The following is a 27,861-nucleotide window of genomic DNA, read 5'->3' on the forward strand; positions in this document are numbered from 1 at the left end:
CTAGTGAGATGGCATTGGTACATGCCACCTTGATGGGATTGAATTGGAATTCCCTGGTATGTTTCTAACTCTACCATTTGGGGCAAGTCAGCTTGAGCATGTCCCAAATTGTACATCTCTTCCCGCTCTTATTCCCACTCTTATATTTAACAGGGATCACATTTCAGTTAAATTTCAACACTTAAGAATAACTGTGTATTAATTACAGAATTAAACCAGTAGTATTAAGTAGAATAGACAAAAAAAATATGGAACGCTTCACGAATTTGCGTGTCATCCTTGCGCAGGGGCCATGCTAATCTCTGTATCGTTCCAATTTTAGTATATGTGCTGCCGAAGCAAGCACTGTCCTAACATTTTGAAATCTATACTTAGTTTTTTCATAATACACGTTTTCTGTGAACATTTTGATGACCCCTCAGATCATATGTCATTATTTATTAAGAAGCTAACAATCGGATTGCAATTTCAAACTTTAAATCTCTCACTGAGAAATTTAAGCAATTATGTCAATGTTTACAAGAGACTTCTGTGGACATTGTGAAAAATGCAGGGAAAAAAAATGGGCAGTGAAAGGCCGTTGTCCAGGTTTGGCTGCACACAGTCCAGAGGTTCCGGTCCTTTTCTGCCCATCCTCTCCCACCTTTGTCCCCCTCCCTACCCAGCACCTGACTTAAACTCAATATTTTTGTCCAAAGGGATGTAGCCTCTGTATCTACAATGATGACTAACAGACATAGCACAATAACTCATATGTGCATCACGTTTCAAACCATATCTGATCCTTTTTTGAGAGACCTCTTTGTTGGAAAGGTAAGGGGATAAAAGACACCCAGAAAGGAGGTAGGAAATATTGAAAAGGGAGTTTGTGCATTGCAGAGCAAATATTGTTCTTTGAATTTAATAGTTCGGATGACAAAAGGCAGCTTTGCTTTCTATGGGTTGTTGAATGCATCCTTTTTTGCAACCTCAGCTTCTATCTTCTCATGTGAAAATGAAGAGGACAAAAGTACTAAACAGGGCTGACATAGTGGTTCAGTGGGCTAAGCCACTCCCTGTGACACTGGCATCCCAGATCACAGCACCAGTTCAAGTCCAGCTGCTCCACTTCCAATTCAGCTCCCTAACGATGCACCTGGGAAAGCAATGGAATATAGCCCCTGTCATCCACATGGGAAACCAGGGTGGAGTTCCAGACTCCTGGTTTTGGCCCAGTCTAACCCTGGACATCACAATCATTTGGGGAGTGAACCCACAGATAAAGGATCTCTTTCCTTCTCTCTGCCTAGCTCTGTGTCACTCTGCCTTTGAAGTAAATAAATAAAAAATAAATACTTTTTAAAAACTACTTATCACATAGAGGGGTTTAGAGTATTAATTGAATTAATATTTATAAAGCCCATAGAACACTGCCTGGCAAAAATAGTAAGCAGTGTAAAACTGTTAGATGCTTCTATTATTTGCAATTTAGCCAAGGCTGTTGAGTTTTGTACAGAGTTCTACATGACTTTCTTCAGTGGAATGGTTTATTATGATCTTTTTATGAGAATAAGTATCTCAATTTTTTATTCTAAGTTCTTGCTCCCACAGGGCTAAGAATTCAAAGCAGAAGCATAACTACAGTGCCCTAATGAGAGCAGGATTTACTTAAAAGAGAGTGAATATACCCTCCTGTGATGAATATACTGTGGACAGTCTCACACAGAGAGATAGCTGTCATGAGTGGGTCAGAACTGCCTATGAGGAGAGAGTGTGGGAGGAGGCCAAAGCAAGACCCAGAAGCATGGTCCAGAAGCCAAGAAGAAGAAAGGGTTACTCCCACATTATCAGTCCCTTTTCTGAGGTAGGGTGCAGTGTGCTCTAATTCAATATACAAACAAGGCGGAGTTTGTGTGAGGTTTAGTGTACATGAGGCTTTTTGGGAGTTTCATGGTGCTTCCATGTAAGCCTTAGCTTCCAGGTGGCCATTGTGGTGTCTCCTTCCTGGCCCTGGATGAGAGGGGTGCCTCATGGGAAAATGTACACCCTGGAAAGAGAGATGGAGTGGCAATGCAGGGCTATGCAGTAATGTTGAGAAAATATTCCAGTTCAACTGTTCAGAGCTCATCTTTCTTCCTAGTTCCCCCATATCAGTCTCAATCTTTGTGATCCCCCATCCCCCCAAATTCATAAACTGCAATCCTAACCCACAAGCTGATGGTATTAGAATGGGGGTTGGGGGAGATGATCAGGCCCTGAGGGCGTTAGATCGCATGTAGGTTTCACTGCCTTTTAAGATGGGATGGAGGGAGCTTTCACCATGGAAGACACCACAAGAAGCTGCCACCTGTGAACCAGGGAGTGAGCCCTCACCAGCACCCACACCTTGATCTTCCTGCCTCCAGCACTAAGAGAGGCATATGCCCATTGTTCTATAATTCCAGGGTGTTTTGTTACAGCAGCCCCAGCACACCAAGACACAATGGTGATGCAGGTCTTCAATGGCCAGCTCAAGTTTTCTCTCCTGGCTACAGCTCCTGACATTTGGAGGTTGTTGACTCCTAGGAGGTGAGTTTCTTTCTGTTTTTGTTGTGGGCCGCCACGTCCAGTCTTCAGTTCTTTGTCCCAGGACGTGAAAGCTCTGGCTAAATCGTCTGCAGCACCACCCTCAGCCTTACGTAACGGCATTGGGAGCATTTCTCTGAGGGATTTGCTCAACTCCCCCAGTCAGTTGCCCAGGGAAACCTGCAGCAGCTGATGTCACAAGGCATCACATTTCCAGCTCTCCCTCAAGTCCCTCTCCTGGTTGAGGCCAGGCCGGCCCTGCAATCATGTCGCCTCCCCTGAACGGCCGTGCCCAGGGCCTTACCCACTCCCAGCAATGTCTAAACTCAGGTATGTTGCGGTGGCGGCCACAGATCTCTTCCTTTCCTTTCCCCCCAGTGCACAGAGATGCCCGTTTCTCTAGGGCAGAGATACCCAATAAAAAGGAAAGAGAATAACTCTGGAGGATCAAAGGTTGTGTGAGATTGTACTAGGCCTGGGAGATTTCAGAAGCAAGATTACAACACCTCTCTTCATGCCCTAAACACACCCACAAATCTCCACCTCCTGCTTTATCAGCCTGCTTCTGATTGTCTCAAAAGATAGCATTGCTGCTTCCGGGTTCTGTCCAAATGAAAGGCCAAGAAAACAAGACCACGGCACTGTTTCACTGTGGTCTGTTGATAGCTACAGAATAAGGTCACTTAACCATGTGCCTGCCATGGGGCCCCAGTGAAATAGCGCAGAGTGTAGCTCTTGGGCCCCAGTCAAACAGGACAAAGTGTAGCTCTCTCTCCCTGGCCTCCACAAAGCATAAATGTTCCAGCATATGCAAATCTGCAGATTATCATTATCTAGAGGCAGGCAGCTGAAAACCAGCAATAATCCTGTCTCACAAGTATATCAGGAAAGGAGCCTACAGGAGAAGCAAAAGCCAGCCTGCGTTGGCACTCTCAACCCCAGAGGGGTGTGTTTTACAGCTCTCCAGCCTGCCAGAGGACTTCAACTGTGACTCAGACCCCAGAAGGCAGCTACGGGAGCCATCACCGTGGCCCGGACGGAGCCAGCCATGACGAAGACCTTTACGTGCGTGTACCACTTCCTCGTTATGAACTGGTATATTTTCCTCAATTATTACATCATACAGCAAGGAAAGAAATCCAAAGTCTTTCAAAGTGGTGGACAGTGGAAGTACTTGACGATCCTTAATCTGGTAAGTCCGTACAGCCCCACCAGGAACTGATCTGTTTGTGTGTCATATCAGTGCATCTACACATACCATCTTTTGAGTCTATCAACTACCAAATTCCACTCCATAATTTGTCTTCCTTCATTAATTGTTCACAAGTTTTTGGCTTTCTCCTTTAGTTAAAAAGTCGCTCTGAGAAATCCAGTTTGGAACTTATTTGTAACTACATTTTTGTGCTGACTCATTGTTAAATGGTCTCATCTTGGGACTTTTCTCAAAGGAGCCCAAACGGGAGATGAAGCTAATGATTTCACCATGGGACTGACTACAAATGCAGGAGGATTTTGAACTTTGCTTGGGGAAGTCTGTGAAGAGAAGGCAGAGTGGCATATGTTGTGTAGGAAGTGTAATTTCCAATGGAGGAATAATGCCATTTTACAGCACACACAGACTAACAGATTTGTCTAAGAAAAGCAAACACATTTTGCCACGTTCAGCTCCCACTTCAATTTTTTAATGCTCAGTCTCCATTTTAAAAGACAAATCGACCAACTAAATGGCAAGTACACTTTTTCAACAGTTTAAAAACTAATACCTTAATTCCTTCTTGTCCTCCTAACCTTGCTGACCCCATTGTGGTGAATGAAGTGTGAATGAATGGGAGAAGAACAGATTTTTAAAAAGATATCTTGGGGATATTTAAAAAGTATTTTTCAAAAGCTAAAAATGGGACATATTTGGGAGTGATAATTAATGTTTGAGGCTCTTGATTAAAATGTAGGGTGTCATATAAGCATCTGACTTCAAAAACTGGCCATTCTACTCCTTGGCAATGATAGTCCTTGTTTGGTGAGCAGAGACAAACATATCCAGAAAAGCTGCCACTCTGGAGTGCTTGGGAGGCAGAGGGGAGAGAATTCAAGGTAAGGAGGGCTTGGGGTGTTTCTTCCTCCTCACTTGCCATTTGCTGGCTTCTTGATTTTCGCCTGAGAGTGCTAACTAAGCACTGAGCACAGCACTAGTGCATTGTTAAGTACCAAGGTCACTGCATATCTGGATGATAGAATTTTACAAAAACATCAACAGAAAACAAAGCAGAAAACGCTTTTGTAGAATAGTACCATTGTACAAACCAAACCAAACAACAACAAAGATTTGTATCTCTGTTGGCTTTTTATTGAACATGGGCAACCAAAGAGAGAAATGTCTGTAGCCAGGATTGGTGTTCCAATCGAATCCAGATTTCAGTGTGGATATCTACAAAAAGATTTATCACCACCCCCTGTACACCCGTCTCTGGCATCTTAATTCAACTCATCGGTCATGACCCAGAGCCTTCCTTTTCCAACAGAAAAGACTCTATTATCAGCGTTGCTATCATTTCCTGGCGTGAATTCCAGTTTTGCCTCCAAGCCTAATATTAGCGCTTTCCTTTGCCAGGGTTGTCCTTTCCCCTGTCTTACTGCCCCTCCCATCCCAAGCTCTCATTAATTTGCAGCTAGACGACCTCATCCTCTCTTTACTTTCCTCCCAGTGTTTAATCCTTCCCTCTGCTACTCAGATTAACCTTCCCAAAGCACTGGTTTGCATTTTTTGCTTTGTTTTGTTTTTGTTTGTCTTTTTTTTTTTTCGGTATTCTGAACCTGCCCTTTTAAAGGTGTAGTTTGCTACTCAGGAAGCTACAATGGCTCCTTCCTGCCTTGCATAGCCAACCCTAGGACACCAACCTCAACGGTTTTATTTAAGAGCTCATCCCAGCGTCAGAACCCCTCTCCCTGGAAGGCCCATGTCATCAGTGCTGTTCCTGAGGCCTGCTGCTCTCTGAAAGACCCTCTGTCTTCACTACTTTGCTTCCTTCATAGACCACCTGAAATCCATATTCTCCCTAAAAATCTTCGCCAGTCGACTCCAGCCTAGATTTGCCTTCCCTTCCTCTGATGTTAGAGCAGCTGTCAGTCTCCTTTATGTACAGTGTAGTTTCCTAACATGTGACTCTTAACAACCCTGTCAAACTCTAGAGGGCCCCAGAACTGTCAACCCTAACTGATTCTACACTTCTGCGTTGTATTTGTCACAACAGCAAGTGCAGGGAACGCACAGAGCAGGACCTCGGGGACTTGGTGTGTTGACTTGTCCCTAGTCTTTTCTTCACTTCTGAGCAATGCCTTCCTCCTGGCCCTGGGAATGAGCAGAGAGGGACTTACCTGTCATGACTTTCTCTCTGTTCTCAGTGAGCAGTCATCTTGAAAGTGGAACAAGCAGTCGTTCCCTATGTGACCAGGTGGGTTGAATGTATTCCAGGGGATTGATTTAAGGATGGATTTCAAATATGCTATTTAAGGTGAAAAGTTGGGCCTTCACATTTGTTAACTGTTGAGGTCTCATGGGCTGACTAATGGCTAAGTTTCCTACTAATTAATTAGTGTTAACTAATGACTAATTAGTGAACAGCTGTGTTGATCCAGCCACAGAGGCCTCCTAGCTAGCTGCAGCACTCAGGTATTTATGAACCTCTGCTTGGTAAAATTAGCATCAAACACTGCTCACCAGGAAATTCGTTAGCCTCTCCTCAAACGGATTTAGGCCTCCCCCCTTTTAAAAAATATTTATTTATCCATTTGAAAGGCAGAGTCACAGAGAGTGAGGGAGAGACACATACAGAAAGAAGTCTTCCACCCACTGGTTCATTCCTCAAATGGCTGCAATGGCTGGGGCTGGGAAAGCCCAAAACCCAGAGCAAAATGGGCCCAAATACTTGGTCCATCCTCCACTGCTTTCCCATGAATATTAGCAGGGAGCTGGATCAGAAGTGGAGCAGCCAGGACTCGAACTCATGTGGGATTCCAGCAGCAGCTTAGTGTACTGTGCCATGACACCTGCCCTTAGATCCTCCTTTTAAGAGCAAAGCCCATCTTCATGCATCGGGAACCTTTGCTCCCCTCCCTCCTGAAGCTATTCAAGGGAACACGGAAAGGAGCTGTGTTGGGCAGCTCCCTGGACTTGGGGTGCCAAAAAACTTGATCAATGAGCAATTCCTGACTAAGAGAGAAAGGATGGAGACAGGAGGTGAGAGCCTCTGTCTAATGAAATACTAAACAGACCCCTGGGAAGAGGAAGCCAATGCCCTATTGGGAGGGAGAGGTGGTTATGTTTAGGAGCCCTGGACCCGCTCTCTGGGATGGGACCTCAGTTCCAGCACTTCCCACCTCTGTGACCCTGGGCTAGGTAGTTCTTTGTGTCTTCCATTCCATATCTATCAAATAGAAAAAAGAGCAGTATCCAGCCACAGGGTGGCGGCCACCAAGGGTATATGATCCAACAGGTGGAACGGCCACAGAATGGGGTCAGCATGGTGTGAGCAAACTCACCCGTGATGGATAGAGATGTGCAGCAGGGAGGGTGTCGTAGTAGAACATCAGAGCCTACACTGAGCACCAGGGTTGGTGGGTGAGGGATCCGGGCAGGTCACCCACCACCCTCAGGGCTTGTGACTATCTCTCTCCCCACACAGCATGCTCCCTCAGCTACAGATGTGGCTGCCCAGGTGGACAAGCTCCGGCAGTCAGAGCAGTCTCAAGGGGTAGAGTCTGCAGGTGCAATCAGAGACCTGCTGAATGGGGAAGGGGGAGCCCTTGAAGCTGACGTGGAGACCAAGCTGTGCACAGCCTCAGGTCGTTCTTATTAACTCAGGCCATCTAACACCTGTGTTCTCTCTGCTCCAGCCACTCCATTTCTACCCAGAGGCTGTCCCTGACCCTGGGGAGTACAAGATGTGGAGTGGGGAGCTAGGGGGTGCCTTCAGCTACCACAGTTTGCCATACAGAGTTTGTTCAGTTTGCTGGGGTTTGTTCTTTTTGAAAACAAGCTTTTGAGTGAGCCTGTGCTGACCTATATATCTCCTTCCTCTCTTATTCCCACTCCTATGTTTAACAGAGATCACTTTTCTGTTAATTTTTAAACACATAACAATGATTGTGTGTTGATTACAGAATTCAACCAGTGGTATTAAGGAGAGCAAACAGAGCAACAACAACAACAATAACAAAATACTAAAAGGAATAAAATAGTAAGTTGTTCCTTAACAGTCTAGGCAAGGGCTGATCATGTCATTGTCTCTCATAGTGTCCATTTCACTTCAATGGGTATCATTTTAGATGCTCATTTAGTTGCCATCGATCAGGGAGAACATATGATATTTGTCCCTTTTGGACTGGCTTATTTCACTCAGCATGATATTTTCCAGCTTCCTCCATTTTGTTGTAAATGCCCGGATTTCATTGTTTTTTACTGCTGTATAGTGTTCCATAGAGTACATATCCCATAGTTTCTTTATCCAGTCATCCGATGATGGACATTTAGGTTGCTTGGTCTTAGCTATTGTGAATTGAGCTGCAACAAATATTGAGGTGCAAATGGCTCTTTTTCTCTCCCCTTTAATTCCATTTGGGTAAATTCCAAGGAGTGGGATGGCTGGGTCCTGTGCTAGTGCTACATTCAGGTTTCTCAGGACTCTCCAAACTGTCTTCCATAGTGGCTTTACCAGTTTGCATTCCCACCAACAGTGGATTAGTGTCCCTTTTTCCCCACATACTCGCCAGCATCTGTTGTTGGTTGATTTCTGTATTTAAGCCAATCTAACCGGAGAGAGGTGAAACCTCATTGTAGTTTTGATCCGCATTTCCCTGATGGCTAGGGATCCTGAGCATTTTTTCATGTGTTTGTTGGCCATTTGGATTTCCTCTTTTAAAAAATGTCTGTTAAGGCCCTTGGCCCATTTTTTTTTAATTGGGTTGTTTGTTTTGATTCTGTGGTGTTTCTTGATCATTGGGTAGATTCTAGTTGTTAATCCTTTATCTGTTGTGTAGTTTGCGAATAACGTCTCCCATTCTGTTGGTTGCCTCTTCACTTTCCTGTTTCCTTTGCTGTAAAGAAACTTTTCAATTTGAGGTAATCCCATTTGTTTATTTTATCTTTTATTACCTGTGCCTCTGGGGTCTTCTCCAGGAATTCTTCGCCTGTTCCAATATCTTGGAGAGTTTCCCCTATGCTCTCAATTAGTTTCATGGTGTCGTGGCATATCTCTAGTTCTTTGATCCATGTTGAGTGGATTTTTGTATAAGGTGTAAGGTAGGGGTCTTGCCTCATACTTCAACATGTGGATATCCAGTTTTCCCAACACCATTTGTTGAAGAGACTGTCCTTGTTCCAGGGGTTGGTTTTAGGTCCTTTGTCAAATATGAGTTGGTTATAGATGTTTGGATTGATCTCCAGTGTTTCTATTCTGTTCCATTCGTCTATCCATCTGTTTTTGTAACAGTACCAGGTTGTTTTGATTATAACTGCCCTGTAGTATGTCTTGAAGTCTGGAATTGTGATGCCTCCAGCCTTGTTTTTATTGTAAAGGATTGCTTTAGCTATTCTCGGTCTCCTGTTTCTCCATATGAATTTCAGCATCCTTTTTTCTAGGTCTTTGAAGAATGACTTTGGTATTTTGATTGGTATTGCATTAAACTTGTAAATTGCTTTTGGGAGAATGGAGATTTTGATGATATTGATTCTTTCAATCCATGAGCATGGCAGGTTTTTCCTTTTGTGTGTGTGTGTGTGTGTGTGTGTGGTCTTCTATTTCTTTCTTTAGTGTATTGTAATTTTCATCATAGAGGTCTTTGACATCCTTGGTTAAATTTATTCCAAGGTACTTTATTGTTTTTGTAGCTATTGTGAATGGGATTGATCTTAGAAGTTCTTCCTCGGCCACGGCATTATCTGTGTATACAAAGGCTATTGATTTCTGAGCGTTGACTTTGTATCCTGCTGCTTTACCAAACTCTTCTGTGAGTTCCAATAGTCTGTTATAGGAATTTATTGGGTCCCCTATATATAGTATCATGTCATCTGCAAATAGGGATAGTTTAACTTCCTCCTTTCCCATTTGTATCCCTTTAATTTCTTTTTCTTGCCTGATGGCCCTGGCTAACACTTCTAGGACTATATTGAATAGCAATGGTGAGAGTGGGCATCCCTGTCTGGTGCCAGTTTTCAATGGAAATGCCTCCAACTTTTCCCCATTCAATATGATGCTGTCCATTGGTTTATCTTAAAGGTGGAACTAGAAATGTGCTAGGGGATTTCAACCCAATCTCATCAAGGAGGCATGTACCAATGCCAGCGCACTTGGTAAAGTGATAAGTATAAGTACACAACCGATCAAAAAGATAGGGTAAGTGTCGAAGAGATTTTACTAACAAGACCAGTGTAAGAAAATAATGAAGGATAGAATTAAAAGGGAGAGAATGATCCTGTGGGGGAAGCAGGACACACAGCAGACTCATAGAATAGCAAACACCCAAAACAGCACTCCGGCCTCAGAATCAACGCTGGGGGCATTCGGATCTGGCTAAAAGGCCCATGAGAGTCTCACAGGAATGGGAAGCCACAACACAGTGGCAAAAGCAATCTAAATGAAAGATCCTGGTGAACAAGACCCCAGCGGAAGGAACAGGCCATCAAGGAGGGAGGCGCCTTTCTCTGGAGAGAGGAAGGAACCTCCACTGTGATACGGCCTTGACTAAACAAGTTCAGAGTTGGTGAACTCAAGGGGCTTCCATAGCCTAGACAGCTCATGGCAAGAGCCTCAGGGGATTGCTGATGCCATAAATAAGAGTGCCAATTGTTAAATCAACAACGGGAGTCGCTGGGTACAGGCTCCCCACGTAGGATCTCTGTCCTTAATGTGTTTTACTATGAAACTTAAAAACAACACTACCAGTCGAACAATACCCTATACCTTGAGCAGTTGTGTGAGTGCAGTCTGTTGAAATCTTTACTTAGTATATACTAAGTTGATCTTCTGTATATGAAGGTAATTGAAAATGAAACTCAATGGGAGAGGGAGTGGGGGAGGGGAGGGCCCTGGGAGGGAGGGAGGTTGGGGGGGAAAGCCACAACAATACAAAAGTTGCACTTTGTAAATTCACATTTATTAAATAATAATAATAAAAAAAGGAAAACAAGCTTTTGGACTGGCGCTGTGGCTCACTAGGTTAATCCTCCGCCTGCGGTGCCGGCACCCTGGGTTCTAGTCCTGGTCGGGGCACCAGATTCTGTCCCAGTTGCTCCTCTACCAGTCCAGCTCTCTGCTGTGGCCCGGGAGTGTAGTGGAGGATGGCCCAGGTCCTTGGGCCCTGCACCTGCATGGGAGACCAGGAGGAAGCACCTGGCTCCTGGCTTCGGATTGGCATGGCACACTGGCCGCAACACGCTGGCGGTAGCGGCCACTTGGGGGGTGAACCAACGGAAAAAGGAAAACCTTTCTTTCTCTCTCTCTCTCTCTCTCTCACTGTCTAACTCTGCTTGTCAAAAAAATTTTTTAAATTAGAAAAAAAAAAGAAAACAAGCTTTCTTCCTAACCATGGTCAGAAATGATGTCTCCTAACAGGGATTTCCAGGGGGTCCCCGCTTCACTTCCCCTGTACCCCTTCACTGACAGAAACATGGCCTTCCCCTCCCTTCTCCATAAGGCTTCTCATGCCTTGAGTGGTTATGACATCATTCTCCTCAAGCTTTGTGATGACATCATGACATTATCAACAGAGTTCCCCAGGGGAAGAGAGGTCCCAGGAGCCCCTCCACTGGGCCAAACTCCAAGACAGTTTGAGGAGATGGGGCTCCTTTTGTGTCACTGCACCCACTTCAGGACTTGGGGACAAGCAGTCATCCATCCTGTCCATCATCAGGTTGACGTGTTCATATTCGTCTGTGGAATTCTCAGGCTCAACAAAGTCAGAAATACACTTGACTTCTTCTGCCTTACGCTTAAGCCCACAGAGTACAGCTCCCAGGTATCTGAAAGGAAAAGGGTTAATGAAACCACAGGGATAGGCATCACCAGTGTCCAAAATGAAACAGCTCTGATTGAGCCACCATGACAGGTGTAAGGCTGCCACAAAACGCACCAAACACCGGAGTTGGAGGAGAGGTTTATTGTCGGGTGGGGGAAGCCCAAAAGACTGAGGGAAGAGGGCAAGAGGGTAAGAGAGAGGAGGAGCACCTGAGAGAGAGAGAGATCAGCGAGAGCACCTGTTTGGGAACAGGTCCTCTTGAACCTTTCCCGGCGATCAGGCAGGGAAGTAGGAGCAGCAAATCCCATTAGGATGGGGGTGGGGCTGGGGGGCCACCTGGCTTCCAGCAATGGCGGCAGGGGCTAGAGCCTAGGATGGTGTCAGGGGTGTGGATCGCGCCATAGGTAAGACTGCATCATTTTACTAATAATAGGTTTTGGTGATTTTTTTGTTGTTACTGGTGTTTTTTTTTTTTTTTTCTGCAGTTTTACAACTTCAATCAGTTCTCATCCACATTAACTGTAGATTTTTGAAAGTAGTGACAGGTACATAGGTAACCAAAGAGTAGAGCTTGTTTGGTGAATCTTCACTCTCATTGCATTTTCTGGACAATCTCACGTGGATGCGGTATGGTGTTCCTTATTCCTTTGGCCTAGATGGCTTTGCTGAGCCTGGTATCAATGCACACATCTGGAGTTCCGATCTCCTTCATGGCAAACTTCCAGGTCTCTCTGAGTGCCCGAGGGGCATGCTTCCTGAAGCCCGCTCCCTGGATGCCTTTGTGAATGTTGGTGGTGCACCCCCCGGGTCACCATTTGGTTGATGGCAGAATGGCTATTCTTCTCGCCACCCTTCTTTGCAGTCACTGTCTTGTAGGGCCCAGTTGGAAAGGAAGTCTGGTAGCTTTTGTACACACAGTAGTGAGAGCAGGGCTTGAAGGCTGAGCTCTGCGTTCATCTGCTGTGTGATCCTGGGTGATCTACTCACTTTCCTGTGCATCAGTCTCCTTCTGGGTAGTGGCTACTGCAGGGAGGCACCCAGACCAGCTCAGCCTTCCCAGCCCCAGTGTACTCATTTCCCAGCTACTAGGAGGAACATGTTGGCTACTGATGGCTCATGGCTGATGTCCCCACCCCAGGAGGCCCTCAGAAGAGGGGAGCTGCCTCGCCAAGGGTTAGGCTTCTTGCTGGTTTTGCTGCATCCAGGTCTGGTTGATATGGGGTACGAAGGCCCTGCTCTGAGACACATTTGCAGAGCCAGCTCAGTTCCAGGACTCCTCCTGGAATAAGTGGATTCTGTGCAGCTGAACTGCTCTCAGCTCCCCCATCCCCCAATCTCCCTCCTCCCCTCCCTCCTCCTCCTCGTGGAAGCTCTGAGGACATTCCTCAATGCACATCTTGCAAGCACATTTTGGGAATGTCAGATTCTGTCCCTCAAACCTGATGGTCATTGTGTAAAATAGTAAACATAAAGACCGTAAACCTGCTACCTTCTCCTCATCTGCAACCTCATCTGGTTTACTCCCCCAAATGCCGGCAACAGCAAGTTCTGGACTAGGTAGAAGCCATGAGCTGGAAACTCCATTCTATGGCAGAGTCCCAATTACTCAGGCCATCTTCTGCTGCCTTCCCAGGCACCTTATCAGGAACCTGGATTGAAAGCAGACCAGCTAGGGCTCAAACTGGCCCTCTCATATGGGATGCCAGTGTTTCCAGGTGTGGCTTAGTCTGCTGCACCACAATGCCAGCCATGGGAAATGGGTGTCTTAACGTATGTGTTAACTTCCAGTCCAAACACCCACCCCTGGCCAGCCGCTCCAATATTTCTTCCTTCTAACCTGTCTCTTGATGTTCTTGGTCTCATTTTTTTCCTCCTCATTATTGCATATTTTATTCACATTATTTTCCCTCTGATCTTTAATTCACTCTTTTACTCTCTCTTAAGCTAAATGCACATGCATGATGACTAAAATAGTGTGAGGATACTACACAAAGTGCACAAAAAAGTGGAACTAAAATATTTACTTTCAAACAAATATTAAGATTTATTTATTTGAGAGACAGAGTTACCGAAAGGCAGAAAGGTAGAGGGAGAGACAGAGAGAGAGGTCTTCCATGTGCTGGTTCACTCCCCAAATGGCCGCAATAGCCAGAGCTGAGTCATTCTGAAGCCAGGAGCCAGGAGCTTCTTCTGGGTCTCTCAGTTGGGTGCAGAGGCCCAAGGAAATGGGCCGCCCTCCACTGCTTTCCCAGGCCATTATTAGAGAGCTAGATCAGAAGAGGAGCAATATGGGATGCTGCCGCCATAGGCAGAAGCTGAACCAACTATGCCACAGCACTGGCCCCTCCTGCAAACATTTTTCTAATCCACGTGAAGCTTTTTTGCAATACACATTCCCACACACTTTTCCATGAACCCTCCCCTATTACATGTGTCTGCCTTCAGCCTGTCCAAACAGTGCCGTGTGACATAAAAGGCTCATCACAGCTCATCCTCATCTGCCCTTTCATTCAGGAATAGTGTTCTCCATGCAGAAATTGCACTATGTGGAGGGAGAGGAATAAGAAAGTCCCATCCTGCCTGAATCAGGCTCAGAGACCTCAGCTGGGCGTTGGGTGAGTTGACTCATCCAGCGAGAGCCGTAACGTCTTGATCCAGAAATGTGTGGAATCTCCCTCTTTGGAATTACTTTTTAAATGGGAGAAATTCTCATTTCCTGGGGTAGTTTAAGAGGGCTGTGACAAAAGGCAGGGGAATAAACTTGATGGCTTAGAAAGGGTAAGGAGCCGTAATTTCAAGGTTTTTTTTTTTTTTTGGTGGCTCTGTAAAGACACATAGCTGTAAAAACCGTATGGTTCCTTAAATTGCATTAGTTATAAACATGTAAATTCAGCTCTGGTGCACGCAGGTGGTAATTTGTTAGCTAGCAACGGAAAGGAAAGACAGCTAACGGATTTAGAACTGTGTTCAGGAAAAGACTCAGAACACTCAACTGCCACAGAATTGGGGAAGAACCAGTAGAAAAGACAAACCAGAGAGCAGCAGCTGAGAAGTAAGCTTTGAACAAGAAGGTAGCCTGAAATCTGCTTCCTGGGGCAGCCAGAAAGGTGAGCATGGCTAGTGACAGGGGTTCTGCTGCAAGATTCTCCGGGGACGACCAGTTGTTGCTGTCACCGTCTAAGGTTACTGTGTGGCTCACTGGGCTGCAGCGACAAAGCACCACAGACCAGCTGGCTTAAACAACCGAGCTTGGTTCTCTCACAGTTCCAGGTGCTGGAGGTCTGTGGTTAAAACGTGGCAGGGTTGGTTTCATCCGAGACCTCTCTCTCTGACTTACAGACACCTGCCTTCTCCCTGTGTTGTCAGTGTTTGTTCTGTGTGTGCGTCCTCATCCCTTCCTACAAGGACATCAGTCCTGTTAGATTTGAGCCCATCTAATGGTCTCATTTAATATAATTCCCTCTTTAAAGAGCCTATCGCAGGGATCAGTGTTGTGACACAGTGGATAAACTGCTGCCTGCGATACTGGCATCATATATGGATACCAGTTCAAGTCCCAGCTGCTCCATTTCCAGTCTCTCTCCCTGCTAATGCACCTGGGAAAGCAGTGGAGCATGGCCTAAGTGCTTGGGCCCCTGCACCCACGTGGGAGACGCAGAAGGCGGCTCCTTGGCTCTTGGCTGTGGCCTGGCTCAGCCCTGGCCATTGTGGCTATTTGGAGAGAGTGAACCAGCAAATGGAAAATCTCTCTCTCTTTCTCTCTCTGACTTTCAAACTAAATAAATAAATCTTAAAAAAAAAAAAAAAAACAAACTTACCTTCAAATACAGTCACGTTGTGAGGCACTGAGTTCAGGACCTCAAAGTATAAATTTGTTTGGGCGGGGGGGGGGGGTGGGGGGGACACTAAACAGCTCCTATGTTTCCTCCTGTGTGTCCTTCCTGTGTGTCTTTGAACAACCCCACGTGTGCTGACCTTGGAGAATGGGCAGACCGCTCCCCGCTTGAATGGGCTGACCCTACCCTGCCTTTCACAGCCTCCCCATGGAGCCCAGGGCTCCTCCCCCTGCAATCCAGCCCCAAGGGCTCCTCTATGCCCAGCCCTTGCCTGTGTCTTTCTCCTGGCAACTCCCTAGCCCCTCCCTCTGAGCGTCTGTGTGGGGCTGCCCCACGTGGTCCTCAATGATACAGATATCGGTATGTCAGTGTTGAGTCACCGCAGCAGCGACCAGGCTGCCTCGCGCCCCTCGTCAGCATCTGAGATGGCCCAGGAAGCAGCGTGGGAGCCGCAGGTGGGCGAGGCGGGGCGAGGTGATCGGCAAATTCGCAGTGGGGAGCCCATTCCTGCTGATGGAGGAGAGCCCTGGAGGGTCTGAGTCATGGGCTCCTTGCCTCCATCTGATTTCCATCTCCTGCCACTGGGAGAGACAGAGAAAGTCAGGACGCGCCTGACTCATCCTGACTCCAGGAAGCTAAGGCCAAGTCACACGGACGTCACACGTGGGCAGAGACTGCCTCTCCCCGAGGAGGGAAGCCCTGGCACGTGCTCAGGGCGTGATTAACCGCTGCCCTAGTGGAACAGGGCAGGCCTTTTGCCCGGAGCCCAGGCTCAAAGCCTGCTTAGCCTAAGGAAAGCAGGGGCCTCTGTGGGCTGAGCTGTTGGGTTGAAATCTGGGGTGGGGTGAGAGCTGTTGGGGCGGGAGCAGAAATGGGAGGAAGTCTTCCTGACACCCTCATGCAAATGACTGTGCGTCCAAATCTGCAGGCCCCAGGGACTGGATGTCAAAAGCACCAACAGTAATGAGACTGCTGGTGGGGGGTGGAGAAGAGCGACCCCTGTTGGCATTTAACACTGTTGCCTGGCCCCTCCCTGAAATCCTCTCTTCCTGTGTGTGTGACACCGCCTCCTTTAAGCACCAGGATTTCTTGTCCGGCCCTGGTTTTCTGCCACCTGATCGTTCCGGGCCACCGTCTCTGCCCTTTCTCCTCCTGTCCCTTGCTTGAGAGCATGTCCCCAGCACCTGCTTCCCGCTACTGCTCTCGTCCCCCCGCCCCCATCTCTGCCCAGCAGCCTGACCCCACCACCAGGCTTCAGCCACCTCCATCTCCCCAGCTCCTCTTGTCTTGAGACTGCCAGGTCTGAACTTCCCAAAGGCAAGTTCATTTATGCAGGTGGTTCTCAACTTCAGCTGCCGAGAGTTAGAATCACCTGGGAGGAATTAAAAAATGCAAAAGCCTAAGCCACACTCCCAGACCCATTAAATTAGAATCTCTGGGAGTGGGAATCAGACATCCGTATTTTTTTAAACTGTTCTCAATTCTCCCACCTGGAGGTAACTGTATATTATTTATTAAAATTTATGTATTTATTTAAGAGGCAGAGAAACAGTGCAGGGTGGGGGAGTGAGAGAGCAGAGAGATCTTCCATCCTCTGAGTCACTCAAGTGCCCAAAAAGCAGGGGCTGGGCTGAGCTTGAAGCCAGGGACCGGGAACCCAGTCCAGGTCTCCATTATGGTGATTGTAAGGATCCAGGTACTCAGCCATCACCTGCTGCCTCCTAGAGTCTGCATTAGCAGGAAGCTGGAATCAGGAGCCGGGGTTGGGCATCAGTCCCACAGTGGGACCCCTGTGTCTCAGCTGGTAGGCCCAATGCCTGCCCCTAATGATCTCTCTTCAGATCTCCTACAGTGCTTTATCTGAACTGTTCTGAGGAACCAGGTAGTTGATAGAGAGAGACGTGTATGTATTCTCTTTAAATTCTGGCTCAAGGACCAAACTCTGCCTTTCAAATTGGCATTTAGCAGTTAATGAAACTTTAGGCAAGAATCCCCGTGCCTCTATCTCCTCATCTGGACAATGGTGCTGGGGTGGGGGTGGGGGATTCATCATAATCTGACCTCATGAAGTTGTTATGAGACTGAAAAGCTTCCTGGCACAAAACAAGCAATGAATAAATAGTTATTAGAGCACTGAGTAGTCAAGATTTTTGACAAATATATGTCTAATCCAGTGGTTCTTTGTCCTGTATAAGGATTGCTTGGAGAACTTATTTAAAAAAAAAAAAAAAAAAACCACCTTCCTGGACCCTCTTGCTAAACTCTTGTTTCCATAGTCTAGGGTGGGGCCAGGGTCCAGCTCCCATGATGCAATGCTTCTGGCCCTAGTACCCAGGTGGGAGTGGCACTGGCTGAATCTGCACACTCTCTACTCCTTCCCCCAAGCCCAGGGAGTGGCAGGAGCCCAACTCTGCTAGATCTCTCCTGGAGTCCATACCTCAGAGATTGTCCCCAGCAGCAATCCCTGGTCCAGAGCTTGCCTGATTCCTGCCCTAGAAGCAGAGTCTCAGTTGCCCTCTGGAATCCACTTGGAGTATTCAGTGGTTAATCAGGATCCTCTACAAGCCTAACTCAAAACCAAACCAACCCCTGTATGATTGGGACCCTCCAGGCCTTCAACCAGAAGCCTTGGAATTGTGCAAGACAGAAAGAATGGGCAAAGTTTGCCTTTGATGTCTTAGGAGTTGAGCATCCCCAATTCAAAAATCCAAAATCAGAAAAGCTCCAGTATTGGAAACTTTTTTTTAAACACCGTGCCACAGCAGAAAATTCCACACCTTTGTCAGATTGTGGTCAGAACACAGGTGCCATAAAAACATTTTGTCAAATTACCTTCAGGCCACGTGTATAAGGTGTATAGGAAACATAAGTGAATTTGGGGCTTAGATTTGGGCCCCATCTTCAAGAGTTCTCGTTGTGTATGTGCAGACATTTCAAATCCACAAAACCCAAGATCTGAAACACTCTGGTCCCCATTTAACCTGCACTTTCTTTAAAAGATACTGTTTCTCTTTGGGCTGGCCTCAGGGCTTTCCCGATACCCAATAGCTCACCAGTGTCCATGGCTTACTCTATCCCTAAGTGTTTCATTCACTTCCTCAGCCAGATTTTCTCTGTATGGCCCTGGGGCACCCTCTCTAAGCAAAGAGGGTCACTGGCTGCTCTCCCACAGAAGTAGGACACTGTCCTGCGCATTTCACCAGGAGAGCACAGAGCTCCACCGTGGATCCAACTTGAGATTTCAGCGCTGGGTATTTTTTTCTTAATTTTTCTTCCTAGGAGTCTGTCTGGTGTCCACCACCGTGTCTGGTTCTTTCCATTGTGCTATTTTTATTTTTTATTTTTATTTTTTGCTTCTTCCCACCTCTGTGCAGCCCAGGTATCTATCTCATTACAGTCTCCTTTTAAGCTGACTCTATTTTGCTTCCATTTCAGCTCAAGCCCATTACACTAAATACTGTACACATTATTATCCCCTAAACAAATTTCCTCAATCAGTTTTAGCCAGCAAGGTCAAGGCCCAATGAGCTGGAAGCCCAGTCCTTGAATTGGCTGTTAACCAAAACAACCCCACAGCCCCCTCCCTCTCAAATCAACATTGCTCCCTGAGGAATGGAGGTTTACATCAGTGAAGAATGTATTAATTAAAGCAAATGAAAATGCCCTCATTTGTTGTAATGAATTTAGCTCTTGCAGGCCATTTTCTTCGGGGTCGCCTGCCTGGATGATGTGCTGAAAAGAATCACAGGAAGAAAAAACATTAAGTTTGTAACTGCCTTCAGAGACCTGCTTTTCACCACTCTGGCTTTTCCTATATCGACGGTGAGTTAGCGAAACATGTACCCAATATAACAGACATGGACATATGGATGAACACTTCTCCCGGGCAGCAAGGCTATTTGGGAGCCCATTATTGTAAATCAGAGCAACTGCATGTGCGTAAATACCTTGTCTAACAACTGCATCACATTGTCCAGTGTCTTCAGGAAATAGAGCACAAGGCACATTACTGGTCAGCTTTACCACGAACATTTGTCTCTTGATTGAAGGTTTCTAGTGCTGCCTAATGGGAAGTTTGAAGGATCTTTCTGAATCAAAATACCCACCATATTTGCAGGTTCAACCAACCATAGGTCAAAAATAGTCAAGAAAAAATTAAAATGACAATAAAGCAAGTCTTGATTAGGTATTATAGGCAGCCTAGATATGAGTTAAAGTACTTGTACAATTAGACATTATATACTTTATTAGGTAATATACACAATACAGAGAAGGGTTAAGTATATGGGAAGATGTGAGTATGTTAAATGCCATTTATAATAGAGACGTGTGTATTTTCGTATCCATAGAGGGTCCTAGAATCCATCCCCATGGATACCAAGGGACAACTTGACAACTGGGACAACCTTGGTTCCATTATCATGTCAGCAATACAGAGCCCTGGGGAGACAGATGGTTAATTTTCCCTTAGATCCATCTTGTTTTATTTGCTACAACAAGCACATGTTACTTCTGCAAGTGGAAAGCCATCAAATACCAACATTATTTTAAAAAGAAGTGAGACCTTCCAAGTTGACACCTGGAAAAGGCCCTCAAGGAAGGAAAGGCCAGTGTTGTGTATACAGTAGGTGCCTCATCATTTCATGGAATGAATGGACATTAGAAGGAAGCAAACATATGCCAGCTTGTTTGCTGATGCTGTCCACATTTCTATGACATTATTCAGATTCTCATTCATAAGGTAGACTGGAGGCAAACTGAGATCAAGCAAGGAGTGCTGGCTATAATTAGGAATGACTACCTTCTTCCACCTGTCCTGGTCCTGCTTCCTGTAGTACCAAGACTTAAAAACCAAATGCAAAATGGAGCTCTCCAAACACTAATGAATTTTGAGACAGCAGAGCATGCACTAGCGTTCCAGGGATTCTCTTGCAGAATACCTCCACCTCCACCTCCACCCCCACAAAATCTTCTTGAGGCCAAGTTTTTAAAATATACAATGAAGTCTGTTAGTTTCTTAAGGCTTAGGAATTGAACATAGGAAACTTCAGAAAAGAGGAAGATCAGAAGATTAATAACCACCCATCCCTATCTTGCACTGACTTTGTAACACAGATACATTGACTAGACAGCCAAGGAGTGCGGGGGATGAGATCAATTCAAATTTCTGAGCAAAGGAGAGATCCAAGTCCCAGTTTAGCTCATGAATGACCCTGGGAGCTTGTCACTCCTCATCTGCTCTCCCAGCCTTAATGCTTGTCCTTGCCATGCCTACTTAGAGGATGGGCAAGGAACTTGTATGACTCAAGCTACTCCATGTGCCCAGTCCAGGACTCCTTATGAAAGCTTAGAGGAGAAAGAAGTCACTGGGTAAAGCTAATAACTTGCAAACTTGATTTCTGCTTATCTATATCTTTGCCTGCCATGGTAACAAATAATTGATGCCTACTCACTCATAGATGGAGGAATTCCCAGAGAGGATAGATAGAACAATTCTACAAGGAACATTTTTCCCTTTTCATTTTTGCTCTCATAACATTCAGGGACCTATCTTGAAAATGGGGCTGTAATTTTATTTTGCAGTGTCCCTGGTTGTCTTAGAAAGCTTGAATGAGAAGGAACCCTAATGAGGTTGTGTTTGTGTTTTATTTTCCAGTTTATATTTCTGTCATTCTGGACCATCTTTCTCTATAACCGAGAACTTGTTTACCCCAGATCGGCAGATGCCATCTTCCCGGTGTGGCTGAATCACGCAATGGTGAGTGAGAGGAAATCTAAGTCGATGGTCTCTGAACTGAAAACTCAAGAGGGATGTATTTATATTTCTGAACTTCTCAACCCCTAGCATCCAGTCCACTCCTCCTTCTTCATTCCATCACTGTTTATTTCAATAGTGTGCTAAGGGAACAAAATGAACAAAAAACAGTACTGTAATGCAGTGTCCACTGAGAATAAAGGAGGTGTCCAGGCAGGAGCCTGCCATAATGCTCAGGCATCATTGAGATGCCATGCAACAAGGAGGGTGGTGGGCCGGCGCCGTGGCTCACTTGGTTAATCCTCCACCTGTGGCGCTGGCATCCCATATGGGCGCCCATTCTAGTCCTGGTTGCTCCTCCTCCAGTCCAGCTCTCTGCTGTGGCCCGGGAGGATGGCCCAAGTGCTTGGGTCCCTGCACCCACGTGGGAGACCAGGAGGAAGCACCTGGCTCCTGACTTCGAATGGGTGCAGCTCCGGCTGCAGCAGCCATTTGGGGGATGAACCAGCAGAAGGAAGACCTTTCTCTCTGTCTCTCTCTCTCACTGTCTATAACTCTATCTGTATACAAAAAAAAAAAAAAAAAAGGTGGTAATTTTTTTTTGGAAGATATAGTCTTGGAAAAGTAGTGACTTTTGCTAACCACATGTAAGAAAATTCCAATCCAGAAACGGAATGAAGCAACTGTTAAAAAAAAAAAATCTAATCCCAACATTCAGAGAACATCTCATATTCTACCAGTACCAGACATCACAAATAACATAATTAGTCCATTTTTAGATATTTCTAAGAATATGAAGGTTGCTCCAAGAAGTTCATGGAAAAAGTGAATTAAAGTAAGTTTATTTTGGTGCCAAATTTTCTTAAACTCCATGAAAGTTTTTTTACCTTCTCTGCATTTTCCATGAGATTTTGAAGAGCCTTTATACATTTCCATTTGACTTTTCATTCATGCATGTGTATAGAGGTGTAAATAGTAAATACAGCCAGTCTGGCTATATGTTCTGAGGTATTTCGGTTACTGGAGCCTGAAAATAAGCAACGGTGACCCAGACAAGCAGGGCTGGAGCAAGTTTGTCCAGATCTCTGTGCACAAAGCAATAGTCCAAAGCCCCAGCTCCGCTTCTAACTACTTACAAATGTATTTCCACATTAGGAGTTTATAAGAAGATCTCAGATTCTGTGAAACAAATGATGTTAAAAACCAGGGGAGGGACAGGTGTTTAGCCTACTGGGTAAGCACCGGTTAATACGTTTGCTCTCCACATTGCATATCTAGATTGAACTTGCAGCTCTGGCTTCCTGCTAATGCTCACCCTGGGAGGCAGCAGGATTGGCTCAAGTAGTTGGGTTTCTGAAATCCATGGGGGAGACCTGAATTGAATTTCCAGCTCCCAGCTTCAGTCCCAGGCCGGTCCCAGACGTTGTGGGTATTTTAGGGGATGAACCAGCAGATGTAAGCTTTCTATCTCAGTCTGTCTCTTTCTGCTTCTCAAAGAAATAAATAAATAAATTGAAAATCGAGAAAATCATAAGCATATTAAGGCTTCTCAAGTTCATCACAGACAGGTTTCTACACCGTAATCCCTTTAGTGTCTTAAAATCCATGTGCTGGGGCTGGTGTTGTGGCATAGCCGGTAAAGCTGTCACCTGCAATCAGGCATCCCATCTGGGTTCTGGTTCACATCCCATTGTTAGACTTCCCATCCAGCTCCCTGCTAATGGCCTGGGAAAAGCAGTGGAAGATGGCCCAAGTGCTTGAGCCCCTGCAGCCATGTGGGGGACATAGATGAAGCTCCTGGCTTCAGCTGAGCCCAGCCCTGGCTGTTGCAGCCATCTGGGGAATGAATAGCTGATGGAAAAGCTCTCTCTCTCTCTCTCTCTCTCTCTCTAGCTCTGACTTTCAAAGAAACAAAAATAAACCTTTATATAGTATTAAAAAAAAAACTCACATGCTTATCAACATGGAAAATAACTCAGGCCACTAACACTGTCCCCACTCTGTGTTCCACCTCCCAGAAAATATAATTTCAGTTTAAATATTGTGTTTGGTGATATACTGAGTATTGACTGACCTAATTTAGCATTCAGGACCCAAACTATATATTAAATAAGCCCCATCCCCTCCTACCACCTTCTTGTCGAACAAATTCCTCATCTTTCCAATTTTCCATTACTACTGATCTGAGAAACCCACCTAAGGAATATTCCAGCTTTTTATTCATGGCACTTTACATTGTACAAAGCACATTCCTCAGGTCTGAGCTTATTTAATTTATACAACCATCTTTATTTTATTTTCTCTTATTTTCAATTTTATTTATTTATTTGAGAGACAGAGCTCCTATCTGCTGGATGACTCCCCAGATGCAAAGCCAAAGCCAGGAGCTGGGACCTGGGAACTCGAATCTAGGTCTCCCACATGGGTAGCAGGGAGCCAACCATTGGAGCCATCAGTTCTGCCTGCCAGGGTCCACATTAGCAGGAAATCATAGTCAAGAGCAGAGCCGGGCATTGAACTCAGGCACTCAGATACATGGGCATCTTAACTGGCAACCCAAACACCTGTCCCGCAGCCTTCTTAGGGAACTACTATAACCCTGATTTTTAAAGGTACAGTTAAAGAAAAAAAGTGACTTGTCTGGAACTACTCACCTTGCGCACAGCCCAGCCAGGACTGCAATCTGAGGCTGTTTCTTCTGCTGCAGTAAATCCAGAACTTGTGGCTCAAAAAGGGCTCCTAATTCCCCAGGCGCTCAGAAGGGTGTCCCTGTGCTTGATTAGCATAGCAAAGTGAGAATGCTCACTTTGAAAAAATCTGTAATACCCATCTGTATGCTAACAAGCCAAAACTCAAAGAAAGTGAAGTGATTTGAAACATTGAGCTAGATGTTATTAAAATCATAAAAAGGCAGAGTCATAGAAAGTCTTTTATTTGGGGCCAAGCACGTAGGCCACGTATCTTCTCAAGATTCTGTGAACTCATCTAATACTGTTCTTGTAATCACTGCAAGATCCCTCTCTGTCTGTGGTTCTGTTCTCTACATCGATGTGCAATTGGATTTCTTCCAAATAGTTAATGATGGTGATGCCCAGTATTTGTGACCTTGCTAAATAAACTCCATATGGATTTTTGGATGGCTTTGGAAGCAGGGAACGGGATAATGTATACCACAGCTATGAATTCATTAGCAAGGCAGGTGCTCTACAGTGGAGATCCTTAAATATTCTTGTGCCTTCCCTTGTCCCTTGCCCTTTGGTCAGTCCTGCAACCCGAATCCCTTAGAGAGAAGAGGCCAGTGTCAGAGGAAGTGGGGCAATATGATGAATAGGGAAGAGAAGTGGCAGTCTGCCCTGGGTCAGACATAGACTCTGTATTTTTCTTAATTTAATTGGAGAAACTCCCAACAGAGTCATCTCCAGGAACAACGTTGGTATCAGCAAAACTGGCTTTGGTTGACCCCCATGCAACCCTCCCTAAGCTTCCTGCTCCCCTATGTGTCTGCTCCAAATCTCACATCCTCATGACTCTCTCGCTCCTTTCTTCCAGAGTTTACCTCTTACTCAGTATAAGTTACGACATGTTCTGTCCATGCTATTAAATACCCCTGGTCTATGCTCTCCAGAAAGGCTCTTTGCCAAGTTCCTTTCCTTAAAATTTATTTTTTTCTTTTTTTAAAAAATTCATTTGAAAGGCAGTTACAGAGAGAAGAGGAAATGCACACAGGGGTGAGGAGAGAGGGAGAGGGAGAGAGAGAGAAGAGATCTTCCATCTACTGGTTCACTCCCTAAATGGCTGCAACAGCCAAGACTGGGCCAGGACGAAGCCAGGACCCCAGAGCCTCTCCCAGGGTTTCATTGTGACTGGCAAGGGCCCAGGCAACTTGGGCCATCTTCTGCTGCTTTCCCAGGCACACTAGCAGGGAGCTGGATTGGAAGTGGAACAGCTGGGTCTCAAACTGCTGCTTATATGGGATGCTGGCTTTGCAGTTAGAAGTTTAACATGCTATGTCACAATGCCAGCCCCCCTTTCCTTAAAATTTCTATTTAATTATTTTCACTTTATTTGAACAGCAGAGAGACAAAGACCGAGAGATCTGTCTGCAACAGCCAGGGCTGGGCCAGCCCAGAGCCCAGAGCAACTCAAGCTGGGTCTCCCACATGGGTGGCAAGTACCTGCACTGACAATGGTGCCTCCCACAGTATGCATAAGCAGGAAGCAGGATCAGAAGCAGAGGCAGGACTCAAACCAGGCACTCCCATATGGGACATGGGTGACCCAAGCAGCCACTCAATTACTGTGCCAAACATCCAGCTCTCTTTGCCAAATTCTCAGGTACTGTTGGGCACTCATATGGAAATGACTGTTCCTGAGTCAGTTTATGAACACTTCTCCCACTTTACCAGTGTTCTTCCATGGCCACCCAAAGGCATGAATACAATGGCAGGAGACCACTACTGTGGCAGTCGGAGTGATGATGGGCAGCCAGGCCGGACACTCAGGAATTATAGGTGACTATATGGGGCCAGCCCTGCTTTTTGAGGAGACTTGTTCCTACACTGCCCCTTTTTCTTTTGCACAATATGAGAACTATTGCCTGACAGCACCAGCGTTACGCTGTCCTGAACGGGTCTTCCATTTCACAGCATTCCTTAGGTTTGCTATTCTTGCTTTAGCTGTGGACTATTCTCCCTCTTGCCATTTGTAATGCAGCCCTGGGTTTTATGAGTAGCATTTGTCAGGTTCAGAAAAACCAGTCTCCCTGTGGATGGAATGTGGTCCTAGAAGCGTTACGACTCCCAAGTCTTTGGAATCCTTCCAGACCAGCCTTTCTACCTCACTGGACACTTGTCATGGCAACAGGGTGATTCTACTGGGTCTGACACAGACGCTCTGGGCTTCTCTTAATCAGTTACAGAAACTCCCGACTGTCTCCTCTTACTGTGTATTCACACCGAACAGTAACATCAGTGGGATGTTTGCATCCATCATGGGCAGGCTGCCTTCTTCAGTGACAGAAGCACTCCCACTGGGGCCTGGGTGCTTTCTTTAAAGTAGACCAACCTCACTGTTTAATGCTAAGCAGGTCTCCAATCTTCACAGAAGAGGAGAGGAAGAGCAAAGTATTCCTCCAGGTTTTGCCAGGAAAATATGAACTACTCAGGTCTTATCTAAATGCTTACTAAAGATAGAACAGGAGGAGACAGATTTAAATAGCAGAAAGAGGTCTCTCAGTAACCAAGAAAGCCATCAGATACTAACCAGCGGGAAGCTGAGAACTTGTTTCTCTGGAAATCAACCTAAGTTGTCGAGGTTGTGCCAAAGGAGAGGTGAAATAGTTCAGAGTTCCCCTGGGGTCCCTGTATGTTTGGAAATAGTCCACAGTTGTTAAGAATGTGTGCACAGCACTTGAAACTGTCGAGGAATGCAGATGATAAGTTATTACCACCCAAAATTAACAATTCCTGGCCACAGCCTGTCGTCCTCCCCTCCATCCACAATCATGGAGTTTCAGAACTGAAAAGCTCCCCTGATGTCAATGCAGGAATGAAAGCAATCTGCTATTGAGACAAGGCCTTTCTCTGTTCTTAAATTGGAAGATGCACCAAACACCACTACTTAATTGATCACTATGTTGTCACTTACTCACTTGGAAATAATTATTAAGCACCGCTGTGTGTGTGACACTGTGACTGATATTTGGCAAGGGTTCTGACATCTAGCAATCTTAAATGTGATTGCATCAAAGATACACATACAACCTTGAAATGGTAAGATAACAGTTGCACCAATGCAAGATAATAACGTGGATGGTGGTTTGTAGCTGTGTGTGGTCACTGACAAATAAATGACACACAGCGGGGGACTTCTGTCCCCATAGGTCCTGGCCTGGTTGTGACTTGCACACAGGGCATGGTTGGACCATCTGAGCTCCCTCCTCAGGGCATGCTGGGAAATCTGAAATCTCCAAGTCCTTTCCTCAGGGCTCGCAGGATGATTTTGGTCGTCACTAGAATTCAGACCCAGTCTCAGGTTTTTCTCTCCCACTCGGAAGCTTGATGTGAGATTGTTGGACTTCTGCAGAGAGGTGAGTGGGCGCCGAGGCACAGGGCAGGTGCACTGTGGGCGTGTCAGCTCCAGACGGCCACCCTTTGCCCCAAGATTTGCAGAGTCCCTCGCCCCAGCCCCACCTCTGGGTATCGGTCGCCCCCAGCATCTCAGAATACCTCAGTGGGAATACACATCTCTGTGAATCTGAGAAAATCTATGTCCCAGGGAAAGCACAAATGCCTGTAAAATCTGGTGTGCAAGTTTAGGAGGCTCCTGGACCCTCGCAATTCCATTTATGGGCCTCAGGGTAAAGAATGCATGACGCAACGGAGCAGGCACTCGACAAGGAGGCCCCTGATGACTTCCCATGCCGACTTCAAGTCGGAAGGACAAAATCAAGACTTCATTTTTTAAAAATCAATGTTATATTGTTAGAGCTGTTTTTGTCTGTCTGAGGCAACAAGGGAAATAAAAGTTTCCTAATATTGAGAAATTTAAAATAGAGATATTTCATGTTTCCTATGGTATTCATGTATAATCTAGCTAGTGTGTATAATAATTGATAAGCTATACAGTTGACTTCAACATAGGCAAGTAGTAAAAAGTATTTCTAGATTGCCTACTATGTACCAGGCCATAGGAACTGAGGACAGAGTAATAACAGAC

General features: G+C 45.7%; 1 protein-coding gene, 1 non-coding gene and 1 pseudogene across 10 annotated transcripts in view; 1 reads left to right on the forward strand and 2 right to left on the reverse strand.

Annotated features, from left to right (window-relative positions):
- Positions 1–242: 242 nt before the first annotated feature.
- Positions 243–346, reverse strand: LOC127493312 (U6 spliceosomal RNA). The gene has a single exon (XR_007923371.2). It is a non-coding gene; the product is annotated as a U6 spliceosomal RNA (small nuclear RNA).
- A 2,364-nt stretch (positions 347–2,710) lies between these two features.
- The window catches only part of ADTRP (androgen dependent TFPI regulating protein), a 70,364-nt gene continuing 45,213 nt past the window's right edge, over positions 2,711–27,861 (forward strand). For 4 of the 9 annotated variants that reach the window (XM_089333379.1, XM_089333384.1, XM_089333383.1 and 1 more), the window contains exons 1-3: positions 3,155–3,736; positions 19,077–19,211; positions 21,046–21,147. In XM_089333379.1, the coding sequence (XP_089189505.1) occupies positions 3,593–3,736; positions 19,077–19,211; positions 21,046–21,147 (381 nt within the window). In that variant the 5' untranslated portion in view covers positions 3,155–3,592. Of the gene's footprint in view, positions 2,875–3,154; positions 3,737–15,611; positions 15,845–19,076; positions 19,212–21,045; positions 21,148–27,861 lie in introns of those variants that run through there. The other 5 variants (XM_017344905.4, XM_002714177.6, XM_070074408.2 and 2 more) reach the window with 4 other exon arrangements.
- On the reverse strand, positions 12,049–13,003 carry LOC108177308 (large ribosomal subunit protein eL31 pseudogene; annotated as a pseudogene).

Source organism: Oryctolagus cuniculus, chromosome 5 (genome assembly GCF_051225735.1).
Source record: "Oryctolagus cuniculus isolate XC-2025 breed Fujian yellow rabbit chromosome 5, ASM5122573v1, whole genome shotgun sequence".
In the NCBI taxonomy this organism is placed as follows: Eukaryota; Metazoa; Chordata; class Mammalia; order Lagomorpha; family Leporidae; genus Oryctolagus; species Oryctolagus cuniculus.